This window comes from Theropithecus gelada, chromosome 7b (genome assembly GCF_003255815.1).
Source record: "Theropithecus gelada isolate Dixy chromosome 7b, Tgel_1.0, whole genome shotgun sequence".
In the NCBI taxonomy this organism is placed as follows: domain Eukaryota; kingdom Metazoa; phylum Chordata; class Mammalia; order Primates; family Cercopithecidae; genus Theropithecus; species Theropithecus gelada.
In genome coordinates, this window is record NC_037675.1 from 74561584 (window position 1) to 74584146 (window position 22563).

General features: G+C 41.7%; 1 protein-coding gene across 6 annotated transcripts in view; it reads left to right on the forward strand.

The window, feature by feature from the left end:
• Positions 1–18118, forward strand: part of PSEN1 (presenilin 1) — a 79229-nt gene extending 61111 nt beyond the window's left edge. For 2 of the 6 annotated variants that reach the window (XM_025391506.1, XM_025391507.1), the window contains 4 exons: positions 7725–7811; positions 12060–12233; positions 14312–14430; positions 16856–18107. In XM_025391506.1, coding sequence (XP_025247291.1) covers positions 7725–7811; positions 12060–12233; positions 14312–14430; positions 16856–17011 — 536 coding nt within the window. In that variant the 3' untranslated portion in view covers positions 17012–18107. Of the gene's footprint in view, positions 1–7724; positions 7812–12059; positions 12234–14311; positions 14431–16855 lie in introns of all 6 variants that reach the window. The other 4 variants (XM_025391501.1, XM_025391503.1, XM_025391505.1 and 1 more) reach the window with 4 other exon arrangements.
• The last annotated feature ends 4445 nt before the right edge of the window (positions 18119–22563 follow it).

Genomic DNA, 22563 nt, shown 5'->3' on the forward strand with positions numbered 1-22563 from the left:
ACGGAGATTGTTGAGCGGAAGGGTAATGTGAGCAGAGCTGTGCCTTCGTAAGCTGGCAGCACTGTGTGAGATGAATTGTTGGGTGGACACTGAGATCATGAGAAGCATACTAGGCATAATTAAGATGATGTTGCCATGATCTAGGTGGAAATTAATGGGGTTTGAATTATGATAGTGGCAGTAGCAATCAAGGGAAAGACTTGATGAGAGGATTCAGAGGTAGAGTCAATAGTTCTAGCAACTGAGGAGAGAAGTTGTAAGCTTGAAGGAAAGGTGATGAAGAAAAAATGCTTTCCTGTGTTTTCTTGTTGCTGTTGTTGAGACAGGGTCTCACTCCCACCCAGGCTGGAGTACAGTGGTGTGATCACGGCTCACTGCAGCCTTGACCTCCCAGGCTCAGGTGATCCACCCACCTCAGGCTCCCAAGTAGCTGTGACTACAGGCACACACTACCACGCCTGGCTAATTTTTTTGTATTTTATGTAGAGACAGGGTTTTGCCATGTTGCCCAGGCTGGTCTTGAACTCCTGGGCTTAAGCGATCCTCCTGCCTTGACCTCCCGAAGTGCTTGGGTTACAAGTATGAGCCACCATGCCTGGCCATGTTTTCTTGTGTGAGGAATCTGTTTAGTTTTAGATCTTTCTGTGGCTCATATCTAATTTAGTTGACAGTACCTGTGGGTCACTGAGGTAGATATTGCTAGCAGAAGTTTAGAAATGAAGTACTAGAGCTTGGGAAAAAGTTGATATTCAAGATAGAGACTTGAAGAACATTAGCAGAGAGGTGGTAGTTAAGCTCTGTGAACTGTCGAGCCATTCAAATAAAAGCAGAAGAGAAGAGGAAGACAAGGGTCAAACTTTGTCAACTACTATGTTTAGAGAATGAAACGAGAGGATACTACAGGAAGTAGAAGAAAATATTGGAAAATGGGGCAAGCCAGTATTTTTCACTTTACAGTATCATGACTGTTTTTTGATGTCAGCACATGAAATGGCTGCATAGTGTTCTCTTATGTAGATATTCAGTGGTGGGTATCCTCATTGATGGACGTTTAGATAATTTCAATTTATTTTCTATCACAGGCAGCACTTACAGAGGGCATCGATGAACTTACGAATATTATTATAAGATGTATTCTTAGAGTTGCTAAGTCAAAGGATGTGTGTATTTAAATTTTGATAGTTTGCCATATTACCTCATAAAAAAGCTATGCCAGTTTACATTCCCTTCAGTAAACGAAAGTACCAGTTTCCTTACACCTTTGGTGTTTTGTTTTGGAGACTGAGTCTCGCTATGTCACGCAGGCTGGAGTGCAGTGGCGTGATCTCGGCTCATTGCAACCTCCGCCTCCCGGGTTCAAGCAGTTGTCCTGCCTCAGCCTCTGGAGTGGCTGGGATTACGGGCGTGTGCCACCATGCCCAGCTAATTTTTTGTATTTTTAGTAGAAACACGGTTTCAGGCCGGGCGCGGTGGCTCAAGCCTGTAATCCCAGCACTTTGGGAGGCCGAGATGGGTGGATCATGAGGTCAGGAGATCGAGACCATCCTGGCTAACACGGTGAAACCCCGTCTCTACTAAAAAATACAAAAAAAAACTAGCCGGGCGAGGTGGCGGGCGCCTGTAGTCCCAGCTACTCGGGAGGCTGAGGCAGGAGAATGGCGTGGACCCGGGAGGCGGAGCTTGCAGTGAGCTGAGATCCGGCCACTGCACTCCAGCCTGGGAGACAGAGCGAGACTCCGTCTCAAAAAAAAAAAAAAAAAAAAAGAAACACGGTTTCACCATGTTGACCAGGCTGGGTCTCAAACTCCTGACTTGAGGTGATCCGCCCGTCTAGGCCTCCCAAAATGCTAGGATTACAGGTGTGAGCCACCATGCCTGGCCACCCCTTTGTTAATCCTTGCCTGTGTCTGTGCATACATGCATGTATGTATGTCTGAGAGAGAGATCTAACAGGCAGAAAAATAACATCTTGTTTTATTTTTTATTGTTTGTCTAATGCTTGGGTGATTATTTGAACTTTTTTTTCATGTGTTTCTTAGCTACAGATCTGAATTTATTTTGTAATGGGCTTGTTATAATCTTTTTCATATTTGTGAAAATAATCTTTTTTTTTTTTTTTTTTTTTTTTTTTTTCTGTGAGACAGAGTCTCTCCCTGTCAGCCAGGCTGGAGTACAGTGGTGCAATCTCAACTCACTGCAACCTGTCTCCCAGGTTCAAGCAATTCTCCTCCCTCAGCCTCTCAAGTAGCTGGAATTACAGGCACACGCCACCATGCCTGGCAAATTTTTGTATTTTCAGTAGAGATGGGATTTCACCATGTTGGCCAGCCTGGTCTCAAGCGATCCAACTGCCTCAGCCTCCCAAAGCATTAGGATTACAGGCGTGAGCCACTGCTCCCAGCCCTGTAAAATTAATCTTAATTATACAAGTAATACATTATCCTTGAAAAAGGATAAAAATTACAGGTAAAAATAAATTTCACGGTAACTATCATCTCTAATCTTAATGCCTTATCAAGTACTTACCCCTGTTATCAGTTTGATGTATATCCTTGTAGATGTTTTTTGCCAATTTTTCTGTTGAGTAACTGGAAAAACAATTTCAAGGAGAGAGGCTGGGCGTGGTGGCTCACGTCTGTAATCCCAGCACTTTGGGAGGTCTAGGTGGGCGGATCACTTGAGATCAGGAAATCGAGACCAGCCTGGCCAACATGGTGAAACCCTGTCTTTGCTAAAAATATAAAAATCAGCTGGGTGTAGTGGTGCACGCTTGTAATCCCAGTTACTTGGGAGGCTGAGGTGGGAAGATCACTTGAACCCAGGAGGCGGAGGTTACAGTGAGCCATGATTGTGCCCCTGCATTCCAGCCTGGGTGACAGAGCAAAGCTTCAACCCCCCCCCCCAAAAAAAAAGAGAATATCAAATGTTATAAAGAAGTCAAAGGTAATGAGGACTGTAAACCATACAGTATTTGCTCCCTAAGATGTCATTAGTGACATTGAAGAGAGCAGTTTCAGTAGACTGATAGAACCAGAAGCAATACTCCAAAGGGAAGGTGCATATGTGTGCATGCATGTATCAGGGGTTTGCCAGTGCTGGCAGTGGAAGTGATAGTGTAGGGCAGAGAATGGGTGGTGAAGAAGGAGAGGTATAGTAAATGTCATGCACTACATCAAAGATTCCTGTCTCGTAGGCAGAGCAGGTGGTGACCTGATAGGAGAACAGGTTTCAGGAAAGGTGTTTCAAGGAGAGGGAAGATTCTATTTTTTTTTTTTTTTGACACGGAGTCTCGTTCTGTCGCCCAGGCTGGAGTATAGTGGCCCAGTCTCGGCTCACTGCAAGCTCTGCCTCCCCGGTTCACACCATTCTCCTGCCTCAGCCTCCCATGTAGCTGGGACTACAGGCGCCCGCCACCGTGCCCGGCTAATTTTTTGTACTTTTAGTAGAGACAGGGTTTCACCGTGTTAGTCAGGATGGTCTCGATCTCCTGATCTCATGATCCACCCTCCTCGGCCTTCCAAGTTAGTGGGATTACAGGCATGAGCCACTGCACTTGGCCTGTTTTTTTTTGTTTTTTTTTTTTTGTTTTTTGGAAACAGAGTCTTTTGCTCTGTTGCTCGGGCTGGAGTGCAGTGGCGTGATCTTGGCTCACTGCAACCCCCACCTCCTGGGTTCAAGCAATTGTCCTGTCTCAGCCTCCCGAGTAGCTGGGGTTATAAGCACCCACCTCCATATCCATCTAATGTTTGTATTTTTAGTAGAGATGAGGTTTCACCAGATTGGCCGGGCTGGCCTGGAACTCCCCACCTCAAGTGATCCACCCGCCTCGGCCTCCCAAAGTGCTGGGATTACAGACGTGAGCCACTGCACCCAACCTGTTTTATTTTATTTTTGAGGTGAGTCTTGCTCTGTCGCCCAGGCCGGAGTGCAGTGGCGCAGTCTCGGCTCACTGTAACCTCCGTCTCCTGGGTTCAGGCAATTCTCCTGCCTCAGCCTCCCGAGTAGTTGAGATTACGAGCATGTGCCACTATGCCTGGCTAATTTTTTTTCCATATTTTTAGTTGAGCCACAGGTTGGGAGAAGGGAAAATACATTCTACTAAAAGTGAGTCCATGTCAAGAGTATCAGTACAGGGATGGGTGAGGAATTATTACCAGACTTTCAGTCTGCCGTAACATTAAACATGTATGTTAATTTAATACTCAGAAGTATTTACTGTGTTTTAAAATATCTATCATATATAATATTTTTAAAACTCACATCTGTGCTCGCTTTAGCAGCACATAATACTAAAATTGGAATGATACAGAGATGATTAGCATGTGTTTTTTAAAAAGCTCTCAAGTCTATTTAATGACCGCAGAACATAAGACATTCTGAAATATTTTAGAAACAGTTCAACATACGTGGGAAAATAGGAGTATAAACCCTTACCTCCTGTGTAGATCAGGTAGGTTGAACATTGCATCTGTTCTTTTGCAATAATAAATGTCTGGTGAAGATTTGAGGATTTTATAAATCATTGAGTTTGAGAGGTTTTGTTTTTTTTGTTTTTGAGATGGAGTTTCGCTCTTGTTGCCCAGGCTGAAGTGCAATGGCGCAATCTCGGCTCACTGCAACCTCCGCCTCCCGGGTTCAAGAGATTCTCCTGCCTCAGCCTCCTGAGTATCTGGGATTACAGACGCCTGCCACCAAGCCCGGCTAATTTTTTGTATTTTTAGTAGAGATGGGGTTTCACCATGTTGACCAGGCTGGTCTCGAACTCAGGACCTCAGGTTATCCACCTGCCTCAGCCTCCCAAAGTGCTGGGATTACAGGCATGAGCCACCACACCCGGCCTTTATTTTGTTTTTTTAACAGAATGTAAGAATTTTTTCTTACATTTTTCTTACATTTTTTTCTTACATTCTGTTTTTTAACTGTAAAAAGCAGCAATGCCAATGAGTACTTTTTCCCTGAAGTGAATATAAGCATGAATATAAAAAGTTTTAAATCAGTCATCCTGGCTATTTGTTCTCTAAAAATCAATGAATATAATTCTTTTATGCATTTTAATACTGTCTCCCAGTTTAGGGTATTCAGTTTGCAAAATGCTCTTACTGACAGGAAATGTATGAGCATTTTTGTTTTTTACTTCTGTCTTTTGACAGAAAAATTATACACCTACTTTTTGAGCTAATTTATTCTTACCTAGTAGTCATTAGTAGAAGTGGTTCACTCTGAGAGCTTAACTAGAAGGGAAACTTAACAATTCCTTGAGGTAGATCATTTTACCTAAAGCTTTTTGATTTCATATCAGTTGGAGGAGGGTATATTATGTTAATTTTTAAATCTGCATATTTTCCAGCTGGGTGTGACTGTAATCCCAGGACTTTGGGAGGTAGAGGCAGGAGGATTGCTTGAGCCCAGGAGTTCAAGACCAGCCTAGTCTACATTAAAAAATTTTTTTTTCTTTTCTTTTCTTTTTCTTTTTCTTTTTTTTTTTTTTTGAGACAGAGTGTTTTGCTCTCATTGCCCAGGCTGGAGTGCAATGGCGCGATCTCGGCTCACCACAGCCTCCGCCTCCCGGATTCAAGCAATTCTCCTGTCTCAGCCTTCCAAATTGCTGGGATTACAGACATGCACCACCACACCGGGCTAATTTTGTATTTTTAGTAAAGACAGGGTTTCTCCATGTTGGTCAGGCTGGTCTTGAACTCCTGACCTCAGGTGATCCACCCACCTCAGACTCCCAAAGTGCTGGAATTACAGGTATGAGCCACTGTGCCAGGCCTTTTTTTTTTTTTTTTTTAAATTTAAACAAGAAATCTGCTTATTTTCCTATTGATCTAAGGTGTTTGGTGTTAAGGTGAAAGGAAAAGTGATTTTTAAAAAATATTATTTTAGGACTATTTAACAAATGTACTATTTATGATAATTAACATGGGATTAGCAAACTATTGCTTGAAGCCAAATGTGGCCCATTGCCTGTTTTCTGTACAGCTTATAAGCTAAAAATGCTTTTTAATTTAAAAAGAAAATGAAAAAGGAAGAATATGTGATGCACAAAACCTGAAATGTTTACTCCCTGGCCATTTACAGAAAAAGTTAGCTGGCCATTGATCTTCATGATACTATTAGCTCTTTTTTTTTTCTTTATTTGGCTTTTTAAGCAATCTGTTTTTATTTTTTTTTATTTTTATTTTTTTTTCATCTTTTTTTTTTTTTAATTTATTTATTATTATTATACTTTAAGTTGTAGGGTACATGTGCATAACGTGCAGGTTTGTTACATATGTATACTTGTGCCATGTTGGTCTGCTGCAACTATTAGCTCTTAAAACAAAGGGGCTTGTAGCTATATTTTTTCATACTTACATAAAGAATGAAAACCTAATAAATTGCTGGTGCCTTCATTTCCAAAAGGCTATAGAAATCCATAAACAGGCTGGGTGCAGTGGCTCATGCCTGTAATCCTAGCACTTTGGGAGGCTGAGGCGGGAGGATTGCTTGAGCCCAGGAGTTTGAGTCCAGCCTGGGCAACACAGTGAGACCCTATTTTTAGAAAAAATAAAAACTAATCCATAAACCTCATACTTGGTGGTTGCCCTTCAGTTTTTCTTCTTTAGATCTGGATTTCGTTAAACAGTGTATTGCCTGCCTGGTTTCTGTTAACTTTTGATCATTTGGTTGTGTTATCCTGTAATGAAACTTGGTTGACCTCAGAAATAACAAGGCGGTCGTTCAGCTTCTTTGTGTATTTCTTTCATAAGTTCTTCAAGAAGCCTAAGTATTAGAAACATGGATAAAATTATAGTGATAAAAAGCCAGAGAGACATAAATGCTAAGTATCTTGTTTAAAATTACTGTGACCAGATTGGACTCAGCTTGCTGCTGGCATTTGGTTCCCACCATACCCCCATATGTCATGTGTTTGTTTATATGTACTTTAGTGTTATTGTTGATGTATCTTCAGGATAAGTTCCAAAATGTAATATTGCTGGGTTAAAGGGTTAATGGACATGTAGTTTTATTAGATGTTACCAAATTTCCCACCAATGGGGATTATACTATTTTTCATTCCTGCCTGAAATAGAGAAGCACCATTTTAAAGTTTTCACGTTGTCTCTGAACTAATATGTGGTAGAGATGCACATGTGTATATCTAGATCTAGATTGATATATTGATATACATGTGTTTTTGTAGAAGGGTCACAGAGGAGGCCACTTGACTATCCCTATTATGTTTATTGCTTTTAACGTTTTTTCTCACTTCAAGTTTAAAACATGGTTTAGCATCATTGAACGTTCTAAAAGTGAGACATATTATGAAGGAAATTTACTCTGTGCATCTTTTGAATTATAATCACCATCTGAGGCTTTTGTGAGCTCCAGTTTGTCCTGGAATTTAGAACATTCAACTAGTCCAGCTATTGTTTCAGTGGAATCTTGCTGGCCTGAACAGTTTTCCTTCTGGTTACTTTTCACGGACTGAAAATGATGATGAAGAGTTTTGTGATAGCAGGTGCAGTTTGAGCACTACAGTAAACATTCAGTTTCAGAACTTTTTCTCTTATCTGCTAAAACCAAAGAGAACCTTTTATTATTTTTACTTCTGATTGTTGAACCGTCTTAAGGCAGCATTAGGAAGATTGGCGATTTGTGTGGAGAAATGATGGCCTGTGTGTTGTCTGTGCATACTTTGTGTATCCAGTGCTTACCTGGAATTTTGTCTTTCTCAACAGCAACAATGGTGTGGTTGGTGAATATGGCAGAAGGAGACCCGGAAGCTCAAAGGAGAGTATCCAAAAATTCCAAGTATAATGCAGAAAGTAGGTAACTTTTATTAGATAATATCTTGGTTTTTCAGGGTCACTGTTATCTTATAAGCTAACAGTATAGCAATGTTTTCATTATCTTTCTTTGATCATAGACTCCTTTGAGAATCTCTTGAAAACTATAGTAATGCCCAGTAAATATACAGATAAATATTTAAGGAGTTCATATACTCATAACCCAACAATACAGTCAAGGCACCCCTAGGTTAAGACACCTCCCATTAAATACAGAATACCAGCATGGAAAGGTTCAGGTTGAGGTTATGATTTTGTTTTTGTTTTTTGTTTGTTTTTTAGAAGTCATGATTTTAAAAAGAAAAAAAACTCTCTCCAAACATGTAAAAGTAAGAACCTCCTAAAAGATACAGACAATAAAGGAAATATAAGTAAACAAAAAAAGGCAAAATATAAACAACATAACAATAGGAACTTCTTGTCTAACATGGCCAGAGTAACTGAAATACGATTTGAGATGTGCTAATGTTTATACTGAGAAGATCAAATATTCTAGGTGGATATGACTTTTTAGAAGAGGATAAGAATGACTTAGGATGAGCTGGGTTAAGAATGACTTGGGATGAGCTGGGTCCTGTTATGTAAGTCTGTAGTCCCAGCTACATGGCCAAGGCAAGAGGATCACTTGAGCCAAGGAGTTCCAGATTACCCTGGGCAACTTAGTGAGATCTTGCCTCAATAATAATAATAATAATGAATAATAATAATGACTTAGGATGAGAGTGAAAAGTCCTTTAAGGATACTACAGAACATATTAAGGAGAACACAAGTTAGAAGTTGTTATTAGATGGAGTTGAGGGGGAGCTTTAATTCAATTTTCTGGAATGGAGGCTACCTTCCCACACACTAAAAAAAAAAAAAAAAAGGATAAAAAAGGATTGAGGAATAATAGCACAATATAAACAGTTAAAAAAAAAAAAGCTTACTTTTTGAAAGAAAAACAAAAAAGGGCTAACTTTTATGAGGAATCTGAAAAACAACAGGCAAAATAAATATTGGTGAGGGAAAAAAGGCCTTAATTGAGGTGCTGTTTGTCAGGAAAGGGAGAGTTTATGTTTTATAAAGCCAGGAAATCTACAGAGTTAACCTGTGTTAAGCTAAAGAAAATCTAATGGTTGTGAGCATGTAGGTATATATGTATGTATGAGTGAGTGAGTGATACAACAGAATTTCATTCCTTTTACAGATGTTGACTGAGCACCTGACTATGTGCTAGGCCCTCGGGATATAGCACTAAAGATTTCCCCTGCCCTTGTGGAGCTTATAGTCTATTTGGGGAGATAGATGGTCAACAAATTATTACATAAATAATTCATACAGTTGTGATAGGTACTGCAAAGAAGACGTATAAGTTGCTGTGAAAGTTTATAATAGTGGAATTTTACGTATCCTGCAAAGTCAAGGGGTGCTTCCCTGAGGAAGTGATAATAGGTGATGGCTTGCTGAAGGATGGAGGAAGAGCTTTCCAAGAGAGGGACAGCATGAGCAAGGGCTTTGAAATGGGAAGGCTGGATGCACTGCAGGCTTCCTCAGTGAGAGTGCTGCTGATATTTTGGGGGGCACAGTTCTTCATTGTGTGGGACTTCCCCTCACATTGCAAGATATTTAACATCCCTGGCCACTCACCCACTAAATGCCAATAATGGCTTTGAGGCTTTGCGGTAATCAAAAACTCCTCCATCCTAGTTATTTCCAAACACTCCCCAGAAGGGAGGTGCTATCCCTAGTTAAATCACTGTGTTAACGGAACTAGAAGTTACATTGGAACAAAAGGGCGTAGGGCTCTGAGAGGGATATCTGTGCAAGGAAAAAACAAACAAAAAAACGAACTGAGAGATTACCTGATGTGGTTGAACTCTGTCAGAGCATTTCAGGATAAATTAGTCATAGATAATAATATAAAATTCATCAATGGAAAAAAATGAGGCAGTTTTCCAAGGAAAACAAAAACTTGTTCAAAAAAGCAAATGTAATTATAGTATATTCTGGCTGTAGCAAAGTAGTTTAGTTGTGAATATTATTTGCATAGTGAGAATATAAAACTGAATTTAATATAAGGTTATGGCACTGGGAAGACGGGAAGAGTTACATTTACGTGCAGAAGAGGATGAGACCTAATGCTTTATCTTCTCTATAGGAGGCGAATAAGTACCCCAAATTAAAACATCAAGTTATGGCACAATGAGCATACTACTTATAATTAATTATGGAGGTAAATACCAAAAGGAATGGCTAAAAGAGTTTAAAGTAGGAATGAGTATCAGAAGTGAGGAGGGAGGGGGCAGAAAAGGGACTGCTGTTTTCATTTATAAATCTTATTCTTTTTTTTTTTTTTTTTTTTTTTTTTGAGACAGAGTCTCGCGCTGTGTCACCCAGGCTGGAGTGCAGTGGCGCGATCTCGGCTCACTGCAAGCTCCGCCTCTCAGGTTCACGCCATTCTCCTGCCTCAGCCTCCCAAGTAGCTGGGACTACAGGCGCCCGCCACCACGCCCGGCTAGTTTTTTGTATTTTTAGTAGAGACGGGGTTTCACCATGTTAGCCAGGATGGTCTCGATCTCCTGACCTCGTGATCCACCCGCCTCGGCCTCCCAAAGTGCTGGGATTACAGGCTTGAGCCACCGCGCCCGGCCTATAAATCTTATTCTTACATTATTTCATCAACTCCAAACCAGAGAAGACTCAGGTGTTTTGGAGACCTGGATAATAAAAAGAATACAAAACTACCAATACAAAATTGTGAGGGCTCTCCCAGAGGAAGCCATGCAAGGAAGGGCCCTGAAGCTCACAAGCTGTACTTATTCATGGCAAATCTACTTCTGTTCTGAACGTGTATTACTTTTATAAAAAATGAAGGAAGAATAAAAGTACTTTGAACTTCACTTAAATATTTTAATTATTTTTAATGTATGGAAGTTTTTTTAAGACTATCGTGCTCACCATTTTCTTTTTTTTTTTTTTTTTTTTTTTTTTTTTTTTTTTNGAAATTTGCTCCTTCAAGGAACTATCAACATCATTCAGTATGAGCAATTTAGTTGATTATTTATTTTTTATTTTTTTTTATTTTTTATTTTTTATTTATTTTTTTTTTTTTTTTTTTGAGACGGAGTCTCGCTCTGTCGCCCAGGCTAGAGTGCAGTGGCTGGATCTCAGCTCACTGCAAGCTCCGCCTCCCGGGTTCACGCCATTCTCCTGCCTCAGCCTCCGGAGTAGCTGGGACTACAGGCGCCCGCCACCACGCCCGGCTAGTTTTTTGTATTTTTTAGTAGAGACGGGGTTTCACCGGGTTAGCCAGGGTGGTCTCGATCTCCTGACCTTGTGATCCGCCCATCTCGGCCTCCCAAAGTGCTGGGATTACAGGCTTGAGCCACCGCGCCCGGCCGTGCTCACCATTTTCAATGAGATTGATAGTCATTATAATGAAATGACTGGCCCATAAAGACATTCACTCCCCCTCCTTTCCCAATCCACCCTCCAGAATGAAGCCACTTTTATAACTTTGTCACCAAATCCAGGGATGAGTGCCAACAGTTAGGAAGCTTTCAGTTGCAAAGATAAAAAGCCCAACTCAGTTGCCTTAAGCAAAGAAGAAATGTATTCTTCACGTGGCAGGAAGGCCTGAGGTGTAGGCATTTGAAATTTGTAAGGTTGGTTAATTTGGTGGCTCAGGGAGGTTTTCAAGTAGCCCAACTTCCTACTCTACCATCACTAGTGTATAGGCTTGGTCTTCAGCCCACTGCTCCTGGTGGTCATGACAGCTGTAGTTCTAGGCATCATATCTAGATAAGGCAACATTCAGGCATAGAAGGGACTGTTTATTTTTTCCTTTAGTCTCTTAAAGAGTGAGAAAAATTTCCCCAGGAATCCCAGCGGACTTTGCTTCACCACTCATAGGTTCATACCAAGTTATAACCCCACAGCCTTAGAGCTTTTGTTAGGAAGAGGTTTGGTGGGATTACCATGCTTGGCTTGGATTGATCAGGATTTACTACCAGAGTCATGTGGGAGAGGGATGGGAACCCAAACAATTCAGGATTCTGCCCTCAGGAAATAAGGGAGAAAATAGCTATTGGATAAACTACCAGCAGGCACTGCTACAGCCCATGCTTTGTGGTTTAAGGGCCAGCTAGTTACAATGACAGTTAGCTAGTTACTGGTTCCATGTAATTTTCGTAAAGGTATTAAATTTTTCTAAATATTAGAGCTGTAACTTTCACTTTCTCTTGAAGGCACAGAAAGGGAGTCACAAGACACGGTTGCAGAGAATGATGATGGCGGCTTCAGTGAGGAATGGGAAGCCCAGAGGGACAGTCATCTAGGGCCTCATCGCTCTACACCTGAGTCACGAGCTGCTGTCCAGGAACTTTCCAGCAGCATCCTTGCTGGTGAAGATCCAGAAGAAAGTATGTACATTCCTCTATGTTGCAAAGTCATGGATTCCTTTAGGCGGCTACATTATCAACCTTTTTGAGAATAAAATGAATTCAGAGTGTTACAGTCTTAATTCTGTGTCACATGTAACTTTTATTTGGAAATATCATTAATAGTGCTTTTTTTTTTTTTTTTTTTTGAAACAGTCTCTCTCTGTCGCCAGGTTGGAGTGCAGTGGTGCGATCTTGGCTCACTGCAAGCTCCACCTCCTGGGTTCAAGCGATTCTCCTGCCTCAGCCTCCCCGAGTAGCTGGGACTATAGGCATGCGCCACCATGCCCGGATAATTTTTGTATTTTTAGTAGAGATGGGGTTTCACCATCTTGGCCAGGCTGGTCTTGAACTCCTGACATGGTGATCTGCCCGCCTTGGCCTCCCAAAGTGCTGGGATTACAGGCGTGAGCCACTATGCCCGGCCAAAAAAAATTTTTTTAAATACCATTAAGAAGTGGAAAATAAGGCCAGGTGTGGTGGCTCACGCCTGTAATCCCAGCACTTTGGGGGGCCGAGGTTGATGGATCACCTGAGGTTTGGAGTTTGAGACCAGCCTGGCCAACATGGTGAAACCCCGTATCTACTAAAAATACAAAATTAGCCGGGCGTGGTGGTGCATGCCTGTAATCCCAGCTACTCAAGAGGCTGAGGCAGGAGAATTGCTTGAAACTGGGAGGTGGAGGTTGCAGTGAGCCGAGATCACTTAAAAAAAAAGGAAAATAAGCTACCAACTGAGAGAAAATATATGCAAATCATATTGAAGTCCCATTAAAGGACTTGTATTTAGGATAAATAAAAGATGCTTACAACTTAATAAGACGATAGCCCAAATTTAAGATAGAGAAATGCTTTGACTAGACATTTTACCAAAAGAGATACATAATGGCTAATAAGCACATGAAAAGATGCTCAACATCATTAATCAGAGTAACTAGAATCAGAAAGGCTAACAATACCAAGTGCTGGTGAAGATGTGAGGAAACTGGAACTCTCAATTGTTGTTGGTGGAAATGCAGACTGGAACAGCCAGTGTGGAACGTGATTTGGCAGTTTATTAAAAAGCTAAAAACCTAAACTTACATGGCCCAGCAATTGCACTCCCAGGAGTCTACCCAACGGAAATGAAAACAATCTGTCCCCACAGAGACATGGACATAAATGTTCATAGCAGCATTGTTCAGAATAGCCCCAAATTGAAAACAATGCAGATGTCCATCAACTGGTAAATGGATAAGCAAACCATATAATGGAAAACCATTCAGCTTCCAATAACTTCCAAGAAACTGTAGACACATGCAGTATCATGGTTAAACCTCAGAAACATTATATTAAGTAAAATAGGCCAGGCGTGTATTGTATGAGATAAATCATAGCCTGATGAAGCTGTTTTTAAAAATAAGATGATAGGCTGGGCACGGTGGCTCACGTCTGCAATCCCAGCACTTTGGGAGGCCAAGGTGGGTGGATCACAAAGTCAGGAGTTTGAGACCAGCCTGACCAACATGGTGAAACCCCGTCTCTATCAAAAATACAAAAATTAGCCAGGCATGGTGGCATGCGCCTGTAATCCCAGCTACTCAGGAGGCTAAGACAGGAAAGTGGCTTGAACCTGGGAGGCAGAGTTTGCAGTGAGCCGAGATCATGCCACTGCACTCCAGCCTGGGCCAGAGAGCAAGACTCCATCTCAAAAAAAATATATATGTTAATTAATTAATAAGATGATAAAATGATGCCTATCTGAGAATTCTTATAAGGACTTCTTAGTACAAGTGCTGGGTATAAACTATATATTCAATAGATGACGATTATTACCTATTATTGTTATTGATAAATAACAGCAGCATCTACAGTTAAGACTCCAGAGTCAGTCACATAGAATCTGGAACTCCTATTGTAGAAAACAAAAAAAGAAAGACACAGCTGAAGCCTAATTTTGTATATCATTTACTGACTTCTCTCATTCATTGTGGGGTTGAGTAGGGCAGTGATATTTTTGAATTGTGAAATCATAGCAAAGAGTGACCAACTTTTTTATACTTGTACTCTTTCCTTTTTAGGGGGAGTAAAACTTGGATTGGGAGATTTCATTTTCTACAGTGTTCTGGTTGGTAAAGCCTCAGCAACAGCCAGTGGAGACTGGAACACAACCATAGCCTGTTTTGTAGCCATATTAATTGTAAGTATACACTACTAAGAATGTGTCAGAACTCTTAATGTCAAAACTTTGATTACACAGTCCCTTTAAGGCAGTTCTGTTTTAACCCCAGGTGGGTTAAATATTCCAGCTATCTGAGGAGCTTTTTGATCATTAGACCTCACCTTAGTAGTTCTCTACCCTGGTCACATATGAGAATCACTTGGGAGCTTTTAAAACTGTAAGCTCTGCCCTGAGATATTCTTATTTAATTGTGTAGTTTTTAAAAGTTTCCCAGGAAATTCTGGTATTTCTGTTTGGGAACCGCTGCCTCAAGCCTACCAGCACAGATATGTAGCAAATTAGCTCTGTAAGGTCGGTGTTACAGGGATAAACAGATCATCCCTTAGTCCCCAGACTTAGTCACTGAGAGTTTGGTGGTGGTTTTGCATTTAATGACACAGCCTGTAGCATACAGTGTTACTTAAGACATCAAGCATCTAGTGAGAGGAGCTAGTGCCATGCATGATCCCACATAGATCTTGCTGATAGTGCTACAGCATGAACCCTGAAGCTTTCAAAACTATGATTTATTTATTTATTTTTTTTTTTTTTTTTTGAGACGGAGTCTCTGTTGCTCAGGCTGGAGTTGAGTAGTGCAATCTCGACTCACTGCAACCTCCGCCTCCTAGCCTTAATTCTCTGCTTCAGCCTCCCGAGTAGCTGGGATTACAGGCGGCTACCACCATGCCTGGCTAATTTTTGTATTTTTAGTAGAGACAGGGTTTCACCGTGTTGGCCAGGCTGGTCTTGAACTCCTGACCTCAAGTGATGTGCCTGCCTCGGCCTCCCAAAGTGCTGGGATTACAGGTGTGAACCACTGCACCTGGCCTTTTTTTTTTTTTTTTTTTTTTTTTTTTTGAGACAGAGTCTTGCTCTGTCGCCCAAACTACAGTGCGGTGACATTATCTCAGCTCACTGCAACCTCTGCTTCCTAGGTTCAAGCAATCCTCCTGTCTCAGCCTCCCAAGTAGCTGGAATAACATATATGCACCACCATGCCTGGCTAATTTTTGCATTTTTGAGACGGAGTCTCGCTCTGTCGCCCAGGCTGGAGTGCAGTGGTGCGATCTCCACTCACTGCAAGCTCTGCCTCCCGGGTTCATGCCATTCTCCTGCCTCAGCCTCCCGAGTAGCTGGGACTACAGGTGCCCGCCACTGCGCCCGGCTAATTTTTGTATTTTTAGTAGAGACAGGGTTTCGCCGTGTTAGCCAGGGTGGTCTCGATCTCCTGACCTCGTGATCTGCTAGTCTCGGCCTCCCAAAGTGCTGGGATTACAGGCGTGAGCCACCACACCTGGCCTAATTTTTGTATTTTTAGTAGAGATGGGGTTTTGCCACATTGCCCAGACTGGTCTCAAACTTCTGACCTCAAGTGATTTGCCTGCCTCGGCCGCCTAAAGTGCTGGGATTGCAGGCATGAGCCACTGTGTGCAACCTAAAAACTATGATTTAAGTAAACAACCCATAAAATATTTCTTATTGCTATTTTTACTGAAGATTTTTACTAAAGATATCTTGGCCGGGTGAAGACTTTCTAGTGTTTCTGTAACTAGGGTAAAAAATGAACTCTATTACATGGCTGCTCTGTGTTTACACGAAAGCAGTATACTCCTCATAAATAAACTTTTAGTTTATTTTATTTTTTAAACATTGCAGCCTCGACATGCTTCATGGAGGGGCCTGCGTGGGAAGAATGCTCCCGCTCAGCATAAAGAATGCTCTTCACATCTGGGTTTTTAACTAGCCGAACTAAAATCACAGAGGCCAACACAGTATTTAAGATAGAAATTTCTGTGTCTTTTAACTTTTTTTTTTTTTTTTTTTTGAGACAGAGTCTCACTCTGTCGCCCAGGCTGGAGTGCAGTGGCCGGATCTCAGCTCACTGCAAGCTCCGCCTCCTGGGTTTACGCCATTCTTCTGCCTCAGCCTCCCGAGTAGCTGGGACTACAGGCCCCCGCCACCTCGCCCGGCTAGTTTTTTGGGTTTTTTTTTTTGTATTTTTTAGTAGAGACGGGGTTTCACCATGTTAGCCAGGATGGTCTCGATCTCCTGACCTCGTGATCCGCCCGTCTCGCCTCCCAAAGTGCTGGGATTACAGGCTTGAGCCACCACGCCCGGCCTTAACTTTTTTTCAAAATAGTTTTACTTATTTTCAGATTCTATTTCTTTCCTAGAATTAGGGGATAAAATAACAATGTGTGCATAGTGAACCTTATGAAACAAACAAAAGCTAGGTTTTTTCATAGCTCTTCTTCCAGATTGAATGAAACATCTGTTCTAAAATTTAACCCCAAAGGAAAATATTCAGTTAACTATGTTAAAAACCAAGACTTGTGATTGAGTTTTGCCTGAAAATGGTTTCATAATTATGTGTGAATGTGTGTCTTTCCCATCTTCTCCACAGGGTTTGTGCCTTACATTATTACTCCTCGCCATTTTCAAGAAAGCATTGCCAGCTCTTCCAATCTCCATCACCTTTGGGCTTGTTTTCTACTTTGCCACAGATTATCTTGTACAGCCTTTTATGGACCAATTAGCATTCCATCAATTTTATATCTAGCATATTTGCGGTTAGAATCCCATGGATGTTTCTCCTTTGACTATAACAAAATCTGGGGAGGACAAAGGTGATTTTCCTGTGTCCACGTCTAACAAAGTCAAGATTCCTGGCTGGACTTCCACAGCTTCCTTCCAAGTCTTCCTGACCACCTGCACTATTGGACTTTGGAAGGAGGTGCCTGTAGAAAACGATTTTGAACATACTTCATCGCAGTGGACTATGTCCCTCGGTGCAGAAACTACCAGATTTGAGGGACAAGGTCAAGGAGACATGATGGGCCCGGAAATTGCTGTGCCCCGTCAGCAGCTTGATGCTTGGTCACAGGATGATTTCGCCGACACTGCGGACTCTCAGGACTACCGTTACCAAGAGGTTAGGTGAAGTGGTTTAAACCAAACGGAACTCTTCATCTTAAACTACACGTTGAAAATCATCCCAATAATTCTGTATTAACTGAATTCTGAACTTTTCAGGAGGTACTGTGAGGAAGAGCAGGCACCAGCAGCAGAATGGAGAGGTGGGCAGAGGCTCCAGCTTCCCTTTGATTTTTTGCTGCAGACTCATCCTTTTTAAATGAGACTTGTTTTCCCCCGTCTTTGAGTCAGGTCAAATGTGTAGATTGACTTTGGCAATTCTTCTCAAGCACTGACACTCATTACCATCTGTGATTGTCATTTCTTCCCAAGGCCAGTCTGAACCTGAGGTTGCTTTATCCTAAAACTTTTAACCTCAGGTTCCAAATTCAGTAAATTTTGGAAATAATACAACTATTTCTCATCAATTCTCTATCATCTTGAAGTCAAATTTGGATTTTCCACCAAATTCTGAATTTGTAGACATACTTGTAGGCTCACTTGCCCCAGATGCCTCCTCTGTCCTCATTCTTCTCTCACCCCCACACAAGCCGTCCTTTTCTACAGTCAGTAAGGCAGCTCTGTCGTGGTAGCAGATGGTCCCATTATTCTAGGGTTTTACTCTTTGTATGATGAAAAGAATGTGTTATGAATTGGTGCTGTCAGCCCTGCTGTCAGACCTTCTTCCACAGCAAATGAGATGTATGCCCAAAGCCAGTAGAATTAAAGAAGAGTAAAATGGCTGTTGAAGCACTTTCTGTCCTGGTTTTTTGTTTTTGTTTTTGCTACACAGTAGGTCAGAATTCGAACTAATAGCCAAAAGCTGGTGGTTGATGAATTATGAACTAGTTGTATCAACAGAAAGCAAGAGTTTGGGGAAAGCCATATTTAATTTGGTGAACTGTGGGAGAACCTGGTGGCAGAAGGAGAACCAACTGCCGAGGGGAAAGAGAAGGGGCCTCCAGCAGCGAAGGGGATACAGTGAGCTAATGATGTCAAGGGGGAGTGTCAGGTTATTGTCATCAGCTCCACAATGGGTGCTTTGTGGTCTCTGCCCGTGTTACCTTTCCTCTCAATGTACCTTTGTGTGAACTGGGCAGTGGAGGTGCCTGCTGCACTTACCATGGAGTTCAGGCTCTGGGCAGCTCAGTCAGGCAAAACACACAAACAGCCATCAGCCTGTGGGCCCAGGGCACCTCTGGACCAAGCTTTGTGGGGCAAAACCTTCTTCACCACAGAGAGCCCGTAGCCATGCTGATCAGACCATAAGCGTTTATGAGAAACTTAGTTTCCTCCTGTGGCTGAGGAGGGGCCAGCTTTTTCCTCTTTTGCCTGCTGTTCTCCCTCCCAATCTATGATATGATGTGACCTGGTTTGGGGTTCTCTTTGGCGTTTAGAATATTTGTTTTCTGTCCCAGGATATTTCTTATAAGAACCTAACTTCAAGAGTAGTGTGCGAGTACTGATCTGAGTTTAAATTAAAATTGGCTTATATTAGGCAGTCAAAGACAGGAAAAATAAGAGCTATGCAAAGAAAAGGGGATTTAAAGTAGTAGGTTCTGTCATCTCAATTCATTTTTTTCCATGAAACCCCCTTCTTCCAAGCTTCATTCCTTCTCTCAGACATGTGCCAGCATGGGTATTATCGTTGAGAAAGCACAGCTACAGCAAAGCCACCCGAATAGCAATTTGTGATTGGAAGCATTCTTGAGGGATCCCTCATCTAGAGTAGTTTACTTGTGTAAGGATCCCAAATGTGTTGCACCTTTCATGATAAGTTTCTTCTCTGAAGAGGGTACGTGGGGGGTGTGTATTTAAATCCATCATGTGTATTACTGATTGTCTTTGTAGACAGATGGCAGTTATTCTGTCTCTTTCTCCAAGTTTGAGCCACTTCTCAGCCACATGATAAACCAGTGTACAGAGAACCTATCTTTCCTTTTTTTTGTTTTTTAAGGACAGGATTTTGCTGTGTTGCCCAGGCTAGACTTGAACTCCTGGGCTCAAGTAATCTACCTCAGCCTTCTGAGTAGCTGAGACTACAGCCCATCTTATTTCTTTAAATCATTCATCTTAGGCAGAGAACTTTTCCGTCAAACATTCTTTTTTTTTGTTTTTGAGACGGGGTCTTGCTCTGTCACCCAGGCTGGAGTGCAGTGGCCGGATCTCAGCTCACTGCAAGCTCCGCTTCCCGGGTTCACGCCATTCTCCTGCCTCAGCCTCCCGAGTAGCTGGGACTACAGGCGCCCGCCACCTCGCCCGGCTAGTTTTTTGTATTGTTTAGTAGAGACGGGGTTTCACTGGGTTCGCCAGGATGGTCTCGATCTCCTGACCTTGTGATCCGCCCGTCTCGGCCTCCCAAAGTGCTGGGATTACAGGCTTGAGCCACTGCGCCCGGCCTTCATTCGTTCCTAAAACATCCAAATGCTAGTCTTCCACCATGAAAAATAGATTGTCACTGGAAAGAACAGTAGCAATTTCCATAAGGATGTGTGTTCACTCACACGGGACAGGCGGTGATTATGGAGTCGGGCAAAACCAGCAATAGAGTATGACCAGCCAAGCCAATCTGCCTAATAAAAAGAAGGAAGACAGTAAGGAAAGAAGGTAGCCACTAAGAGTCTGAGTCTGACTGGGCTACCGAATAAAGGGTATTTATGTACCGAATGTCATTACATGCCTATGGGAATACCAGTCATATTTGGAAGATTTGCAGATTTTTCTTCAGAGAGGAAAGGCTCACTTTCCTGTTTTTGATTCTCACTAGGTTAGTGTGTGTTCCTAGAATCACAGCTCTGACTCCAAATGACTAAATTTCTCAATCAGAAAAAATAGAAGCTTTCTAAGCAACTTGGAAGAAAAGAGTCATAAGTAAGCAATTTGTTGATTTTACTACAGAAGCAACAACTGAAGAGGCAATGTTTCTACTTTTCGGCTCCAGGATTCCCATATTGTAGTCTCTCTACTTTTAAAAACCCTCCTTTTGCAATAGATGCCCAACCAGATGATGTTTATTACTTCTTCTTTGGTCTCAAACAGTGTAGGTATTCTTGATATAATTTGTAGAATGTGAAATGTAAGTTTAATTACCAAATAAGGTCTCCCAGGGTTAGAGTACTGCAGGAAGCCTTTGATCCCAACCCCCAAGGCTTTGTATATTTGATCATTTGTGATCTAACCCTGGAAGAACAAGAGCTCAGAAACCACCATGAAAAGATTTGTTCAGTGTTTTCTGTGATCCTGCAGGTTCTGGAGTCTAAGAATGTAAAGATGAATAAGATACATTCTCAGAATGTAGTTAATAATCTCTTGTTTTCTGGTATATGCCATCTTTCTTTAACTTCTCTAAAATATTGGATATTTGTCAGTAACCACTTTTAACAGTTACCTTCACTGAGGGCTTATACATTGATGTTATGAAAGTGACTTGATTCAGAAGCCAATCCATTCAGTAGAGTACTCATTTTTCTCTAAATTTGCTCTTAGACATAAGGAACGGTTTGACTGCCCTTCTCCTCACCTCCAAGGGTATTCTGAACATTGAATTTGGAAAGAGACTTGCAAATTGTACATTTGGTTTTACCCTTGGGATAGAAACTATCATATAATCATTAGTTTGAGCCTAGAAGTGATCCTTGTGATCCTCTCACCTCTTTAAATTCCCACAACACAGGAGATTAAAACCAGAGGTTTCAGCTCTTCATAGTGCTTTGTGAAATTGCTGACCAGAGTGTACCAACAAGGCTGTCATTGGGCTCAGAGCTCAGAGTCATCTGCATGTAATCATCTCCACAGTCCTCTCCTCTAACGGGAAACACCTCAGATTTGCATATAAAAAAGCACCCTGGTGCTGAAATGAACCCCTTTCTTGAACATCAAAGCTGTCCCCCACAGCCTTGGGCAGCAGGGTGCCTCTTAGTGGATGCTGGGTCCACCCTGGGCCCCGACATGTGGTGGCAGCATTTCCAGCTGGTCTGCGTAGCAGGGACGATTTCCCAGAAAGCAGTTTTCCTTTTGAAATACGTAATTGTTGAAACGAGGCAGTTTCAAAATCAACTGCATATAGTAGCACGTACAGGATTGTCTTGTTCATGGTGCCCTTGGAGGTGCTGGGATGAGGGTTTCAGCGGGATCATTTGCTCTCACATGTTGTCTGGCTTCTGCTTCTCTGGACACTGCTTTGCACTTAATTCAGACAGACTGTGAATACACCTTTTTTATAAATACCTTTCAAATTCTTGGTAAGATATAATTTTGATAGCTGATTGCAGATTTTCTGTATTTGTCAGATTAATAAAGACCGCATGAATCCAGCTGTGCTAGTTTTCTTACATGAAAGTATCATAATGTATAACTGTAACTCGGAGAACTGTCTAGCACTTATCAAGAAACAGTTTAGAATACAAAAATTAGCTGGGCATGGTGGCGGGCACCTGTAGTCCCAGTTACTCGAGAGACTGAGGCACGAGAATCGCTTGAACCCGGGAGGCAGAGGTTGCAGTGAGCCGAGATCTCACCACTGCACTCCAGCCTGGGCGACAGAGTGAGACTCTGTCTCAAAAAAAAAAAAAAAAAAAAAAATTAGAAACAAATGCATTGTTTCTATTCTTAACTCATAAGAAAGTGGTATGGATTATAGCATGCCACACCTCTGAAGAGTGCAATATTAAACCTGTTTATAAAAACCTCAAAGCAGCTGTCCCTTACATTCTGAAAGATACTTTTTCTAACAACTTTCACACTCATGTAAATATGTCAGAACAAACTATAAACTTACAAGACATGTATGTTGTACAATGCAGATATGTGTGGGAGGATTATTTTTTAAAGAAATTATGTAGGTCACACTAATGAGAAAAAGCAGCATTACTTTTATTGACTTGCTAGAGCATAGAATGTCCTCTCCATCCCCAAACTTGATAAAACCTTTTGTTTCTAAACAGTCAGTAACATAGAATGTTGGAAATGATCAGAAATGTGTTTATGGCAGAAAAGCCACAGTTGGCCATGGTCTTCAGAAGGGGCAGATAAGAGATTGATGTGTTCCCGGCTACATCTGCTAAGGGCCTCAGGAAGCAGGAAATGTTTATTCCCTCCTTTGAGAATTGGAGGCATCATTCGTTTTCATGGGTCTTTTAGGCAGTGTCTGTGGAGACTTCCACAGAGGCATCAGGACTTGGGAGAGGTTTCTGATTTTTA